The sequence below is a fragment of the Bufo bufo genome, chromosome 1 (assembly GCF_905171765.1).
Source record: "Bufo bufo chromosome 1, aBufBuf1.1, whole genome shotgun sequence".
Taxonomy (NCBI): Eukaryota; Metazoa; Chordata; class Amphibia; order Anura; family Bufonidae; genus Bufo; species Bufo bufo.
The window spans coordinates 666,170,865-666,178,004 of record NC_053389.1 but is presented as its reverse complement, the minus strand read 5'-3'; the positions used below and the strand labels follow the sequence as shown (position 1 = coordinate 666,178,004).

General features: G+C 41.6%; 1 protein-coding gene across 1 annotated transcript in view; it reads right to left on the bottom strand.

Moving 5' to 3' along the window:
- Window positions 1-4,081: 4,081 nt before the first annotated feature.
- The window catches only part of LOC120986476 (transient receptor potential cation channel subfamily M member 7-like), a 147,944-nt gene continuing 144,885 nt past the window's right edge, over window positions 4,082-7,140 (bottom strand). The window contains exon 35 of the mRNA XM_040415080.1: window positions 4,082-4,203. Coding sequence (XP_040271014.1) covers window positions 4,082-4,203 — 122 coding nt within the window. The remainder of the gene's footprint in view (window positions 4,204-7,140) is intronic.

The window sequence follows — 7,140 nt, the reverse complement described above, 5'->3', positions numbered from 1 at the left end:
CCCCATTGACAATAAATGGGGACAAAACGGAAGCGTTTTTTTTCCGGTATTGAGATCCTATGAGGGATCTCAATATCGGAAAATAGAAACGCTAGTGTGAAAGTAGCCTAACAAGAGCTAATTGCAATGCATTATGGGAGATACTGGTGTTTGTTTTTATGTGAGCTGCTGACCATCCACGGGAAGGGGAGAAAAGGTCAGCAAGGGGAGTAAAAAAAGTTTTCAATTCATGGTATAACCCCTTTAAGAGCATCGCAGTGTGTATTATACAGCACTGTGTCCCAGCTGCTGCAGATCAGAACACACAGCTGCCTAGACATTCTTTATGAAAAGAAAGGCCCCTTGCAGACGACCGTGTCCAGATAAGGTCCGGGTGCGTTGTGGGAAAATGCGCGATTTTTCCGCGCGAGTGCAAAACATTGTAATGCGTTTTGCACGCAGAGAAAAATCGGCATGTTTGGTTCGGTGTTGTGTAGACTGTATTATTTTCCCTTATAACATGGCTATAAGGGAAAAAAATAGCATTCTTAATACAGAATGCTTAGTACAATTGGGCTGGAGGGGTTAAAATAATAAAATAAAAATGTAACTCACCTTAATCCCCTTGCTCGCGCAGTCCGGCTTCTTTTCTGTCTTCTTCTTTGAGGAATAGGACCTTTTGATGACGTCACTGCGCTCATCACATGGTCCATCACATGATCCATCACCATGGTGATGGATCATGTGACGGACCATGTGATGAGCGCAGTGACGTCATCAAAGGTCCTTTTCCTGTGCACAGCAAAGATGAAGACAGAAGAGTAGCCGGGCTGCGCGATCAAGTGGATTAAGGTGAGTTAAATTTTGTATTAAGAATGCTATTATTTTCCCTTATAACATGGTTATAAGGAAAAATAATAGCATTATAATAAAAAAATAATAATAGCATTATAACCATGGTTATAAGGGAAAATAATAATGATCGGGTCTCCATCCCGATCGTCTCCTAGCAACCGTGCGTGAATATCACACCGCTTCCGCACTTGCTTGCGGATGCTTGCGATTTTAATGCAGCCCCATTCACTACTATGGGGACTGCGTTGCGTGAAAAACGCAGAATATAGAACATGCTGCGATTTTCATGCAACGCACAAGTGATGCGTGAAAACCAACTCTCATGTGCACAGCCCCATCGAATTGAATGGGTCCGGATTCAGTGCGGGTGCAATGCGTTTAACTCACGCATTGCACCCGCGCGGAAATCTCGCCCATGTGAAAGGGGCCTAAGGGTGTCTTCACACACTGCTGGGGTTTTTGCAGAATTTTCTAAAAACCGAAAACCAGTTCCATTCACCTGAACGAGGCTTGCAAAAATCCATGTGCTTTCAGTCCCATTCAAATGAATGGAACAGATTGTCACACACAAAATTCAGCAACAAAATCTGCAGCGTGTGAAGGCACCCTAATGCACACAGAATTGAGGATCAGGATGGTGTGTGGATTTTCTGTGTGGATTTGCGCGCAGAAAATCTGCATCGTAGAATTTGAAATTCTCCTGTACACAATGCATGTCAATTTATTTTATTTTTCCTGACCGGATTTTCTCCATTCACTTTTCTCCATTTCCCTGCGAACACCTGCGGATTTCAGTGCGGATTCTCCGCACATAAATCCTGAACGTGTGCATTTACCCTAAGGGTTCATTTCAATTAATTTGTACATGATAGACAGTAAGATCATCCTTTCCCTTCAAAAAGAGGTCCCGTAGCAGTTGAAGTGTTAATAAGGAATTCGTGATCACGTTATACTTTGAAACACTGAACATCTTGCCATGGTTTAAAGGGAACCTGTTATCATATTTGCCATATGCTACTAATAATATGGTGCTATAGGTGACACCGCAGAAACATACTTGCTGCGTCTTTTATAGCTCTCAGCCTCGGCATTTTGAAATAAATCCACTTTGAAAATGTACCTTTCCATATGGAAATGCAGATTGCAGAGTCATCGATGTGTCTTTGTACACCATCCATCTGTGATTGACATCCCGCCATGTCTGAAATCTGGCAAGGGCACATCCCTAAATGCTCGTTCCCTTCTCCTCTCGTGTGTGTACATCAGCTTACTGTTACTGTGAGAGAAGGGAAAGAGTATATATAATGCACACACAAGATTTCAGATGCACCGGGATATCGGAGGGATGTCAATGGGGGGGCTTCTGGCGGTGATTCCGGTGACTCCATGACCCCCATTTACATGTGGAAAGGTACACAAGTGGATTTGCATGAAAAAGTCTGAAGCTGAGAGCTGTAAAAGACACAACAATGATTTCGCTGTGGTGTCACCTACAGCACCATATCATTAGTTGACTATGGAAAACGTGAGGACAGGTTCCCTTTAATAGAAGGCTAGACTGCTGAAAACATTACAGAGGTCGTCATGTGCGGTGTTGTTATGTTATGTGTTGTTATCTCTGTACTATGCACGGGATTACTATTAGACTGCATATATGACGCAAGCTGCTTTGTTATTCAGTTATGACTATTAATGGCTTGGGTCACAAACTGGTTTTGTTGGAAGAACTGAGCAGCTCATACTGGGAATACATATGCTGCTTTTTTGTAGACATGCCTACTCCACTGATTTTGTTTAATCAAGTGAGTTTTTGAAGACACATTTACCTGTTTTTTTTTGTGCTGGCTATTTAATAACCAAGAAAAAAAAGTCAAGTATTCTGGATCTGCACATATAATGCACAATGTAAACCTCCAAAATGATGTAACCAGTCTGTAATCTTCTTGAGACACCACCACTTACTGAGTAACTTCCTCCCCATCATAGGCCGGTGATATGACATTTGTTAACACAAATCCTTCTCTCCCTTGACATCATCTGTTAGGGGAGAGTTGGCAGCTCCCCATAGATAAGAGATTGTCAGCTGGCGCCACCAAAAACAGTGGGTTTGGACAACAATACTCTAAGGGCTCATGCACACGACTGTATGTTTTTTGGGGTCCGCAAAAAACGTATCCGCAAAAAATATGGATAACGTCCCTGTGCATTCCATATTTTGCTGAACGGAACAGCTGGCCCCTAATAGAACAGTACTATCCCTGTCCATAATGCGGGCAATAATAGGACATGTTCTATTGTTTTTGCGGAACAGACAGAGGCCTCTTGCACACGAAGTAACTTCCGTTTTTTTGTGGATCCATTAAAATTAATAGTTCCTCATACAGTCCGCAAAAAAAACGGAACAGACACGAAAAGAAAATACGTTTGTGTGCATGAGCCCTTATGTGTATGGGGCCTTTAGATGTAGGCACCACATATAACATACAAGGTGTATGAATAACTCCTCACTATGAGGGCTAATGCACACGACCATATGTATTTTGCAGTCCACAAAACATGGATCTGCAAATAATACGGATGACGTCCCTGTGCATTCCGTATTTTGCAGAACGGAACATCTGGGCCCTAACAGAACAGTACTATCCCTGTCCATAATGCGGGCAATAATAGGACATGTTCTATTGTTTTTGCGGAACAGACATAGACCTCTTGCACATGAACGTTTTTTTTTTTTCCGTTTACGTTCTGTTTTTTGCATTCTATATATAGTCCGTATATGGAACCATTTAGTTCAATGGACTCCGTATGCCTTCCGTTTCCGTATTTACGTTTTTCCGTTCAAAGATAGAACATGTCCTATTATTGTCTGCATAACGGACAAGGATAGTACTGTTCTATCAGGGGCCAGCTGTTCCGTTCCGCAAAAAACTGAATGCACACGGATGTCATCCGTATTTTTTGCGGATGCGTTTTTTGCGAACTGCAAAATACTGAAAAAGCCATACTGTCGTGTGCAAGAGGCCACACGGAAACGGAATGCACAGGAGTAACTTCCGTTTTTTTGCGTACTCATTGAAATGAATGGTTCCGCATACGGTCCGCAAAAAAAAAAAAATGCACGTGGAAAGAAAATACATTCATGTGCATGAGCCCTGACACAAAGATAATACTGGTAGTGACGACAAGTACGTTGTAAATAAGTAGGAATTCGGACTCCAGGCAAGTTATGCCGCCAGCAGATAGGCAGTCAGTCAGTGTATGGCACCGATAGGTTGCTGGCCTGAGCTTTTATCTCACAGTTTTCAATGGAGACTTGAGATTTGCCTCGAAACAAGGCTGCATCTGTAATGTACTCATTTATTTTCATCTCTGCAAAAATAGAAAGAAAGAGTTAAAGCTATAAAAATGCTCAGTATTGAAATCATGTCTGAACTTTCCCTCCATTCTCAACACATTTTTTTAAAATCTTGTGGACTATACAAGTACAGTGCATTCGGAAAGGCCTCAGACTCTCACTTTTTACACATTTTGTTATGCTGTAGCCTTGTGCTAAAATAAAAAAAAGCTAAAAGTTTTCACCTTCAATCTGCACTCAATACCCCATAATGACAAAGTGAAAACAGGATGTTCAAAATGTTTGGTAATTTGTTGGAAAGGAAAAACTAAAATCTTGCATTGACAAAAGTATTCAGATTTCAGACTCAGTACTTTACTCAGTACTTAGCTGAAGCACCTTTGGCAGCAGTTACAGCCTCCGTTTCTTTTTGGGTATGATGCCACAAGGTTTGCACACCTGGATTTGGGGATTTTCTGCCATTCTTCTCTACAGATCCTATCAAGCTCCGTCAGGTTGGATGGGGACCATCGGTGGACAGCCATTTTCAGGTCTCTCCAGAGATGTTTAACTGGGTTTAAGTCAGGACTTTGGCTGAGCAACTCAAGGACATTCACAGAGTTGTCCCTAATCCACTCCTGTGCTGTCTTGGCTGTGTGCTTAGGGTCATTGGGGGACATTTACAAAGCCTCTTACGCCACTATTGTGGGGTAAAAAAGTCGCTGGATTTACTATAACTTATGCCAGAAGAGTTTCTGGCACACAGCAGGGCAGAGATGCAGCAAATTTATAAGGAGACATCTGCCTCTTAATAAATTGGGCGCGTCTCACGTCAGCACCTGTAGATCAAGACTTGTGTATGAGTACACCAGTCTTGATAAATCTCCCCCATTGTCTTGTTGAAAGGTGAACCTTTGACCCATTCTGAGGCCCACAGGATTGGGATTGGATTGGGTTTTCATTAAAAATATCTCTGCACTTTGTTCCATTCAGCTTCCTTTCAACACTGACCTGTCTCCCTGTCCTAACTGCTGAAAAACACCCACACAACATGATGCTGCCACCACCATGCTTCACTGTAGGAACGGTATGGGGCAGTGCCTGGTTTCCTTCAAATATGATGCTTAAAATTGTTTAATCCGACCATAGAATCTTGTTTCTCACAGTCTGAGAGTCTTTTAGGTGCTTTTTTGCAAACAGCAGCAAACTGATTATATGGCACTATCTGCCACCAGCACATGATGATTTTTTTAAAATCATGCATAAGAATTGTGATTGCCCGATGAATGAGTGTTTGCCCGTTCATCAAGTAATCAGTGGCACTTTAGAGCTGTATTAGGGCTGTTTCACACGAGCGGATGCCGTGCGTGTCATCCGCAGCGTGAATGACAGCCAAGCCCTGTTCCGGACAGCAGAGACACGGAGCATTAACATGATTGATAATGCTCTGTGCCTCTCTGATCTTTTTACTACAAAATCACAGTGAGATAAAGTTGTCACCGTGATTTTGTAGTAAAAAGATCACAGAGAGGCACGGAGCATTATCAATCATGTTAATGCTCCGTGTCTCTACTGTCCAGTGCGGGGCTTGGCTGTCTTTCACGCTGCGGATGACACGCACGGCATCCACTCATGTGAAACAGCCCTTACACAGACAGATCATCGCTAACGAGCGTTACGACAAACGCTTGTTAGCGATGATCTCCCGAAATATCTGCAGGTGTAAAACAGCCCTTACTACTGCATGTTGTCTTTTAGTATCTTTTAGTTGCTATGTGATGCTTGATATTTTAGCTTTTCAAAAACAGAAAAGAAATCATTTAATACAGCACAATAAGAACATAAATAAACTACCTTTTCTACAAAAAAAAAGAAAGAAGGAAACTGGCGGTGATAAACTGTCAATAAGGCATATCGTTAGGGAATGCTTCCCCTTGTGCCACATTCCAAGAGCTGATCTCCCAAAGAAAATGTGCATTGGGCGTAAAAGAGATTCTTAAATTAATCTGATTATAAACCTTTTCCCCCTGGAATTTACCATACTCTGTAAATACTGGGAAATTATTTATAGCAATTATATTCTATCATGAGTTGTTAAAAAAAAAAGAGGAGTCCTTGGGGAAGGACCTTTGTAAGATGGAACATTGGAAGGACCTTTGCACCAAAGATGGAACATGCAAAAAAACAACGTCTCCCCAAGTGGATAATAATGTAATGCAAAAGGAGCTTAACTATTTTTACTTGAGTTGGAACTAAAAAAGCACCAAGTGCTATACGTGGCAGTCCTCTAGAACTGAATGCAGAGGTGGTCGCAAATGTGCACCAAGCTGCATGTTCATAGGGTGCTCCAGGACCTCTTTATTCAATATCACTGTGGGTCCCAGCAGGTGGACCCCAGTAAATGGCAGCTTATATCACTGATATGTCCAAGTGGCTTATAATATTTAAGCTGATGGTGTTGACTATGTACAAGGCAGTGATGTGAGAGACAGGATTTTATTTCTTTCTCTCTCTGCTATAGTACACATTTTTCTCCACTAGATGGCAAAAATCAATTAAGTGCCTCGTGTACATTTTCTCTTTGTTGTAAGATCATTGGTGAAAGAAAGGGGGAGTTAAGTTGCTAGTTTCCAATGTACCAATGAAACTCAGGAATAAAGTTAGTAAACTACTCCCTTTTTGTCACAGAGCCAATAAACTTTAATTTAGGACCACCATTTTGTCTACCTCATATTGCCTATATAAGTGTATGTAACTGGAATAAAGTACTGCATATTTTCCATGATACCAGCCTGTATTGGTCTCATTGAGAAAGCTGTATAAGCTCATACTTATAATTCTAACCAATTTGGAGCCACACAAAAGAAGAAGTGTGTCGTAGAATTTGCGACAACAGTGACAAGTCATACAATCAAACACTTCTATAATGAAAAGAGGGCAGTGGACTTATTTTAAGCTGGGAAGATCTAAAT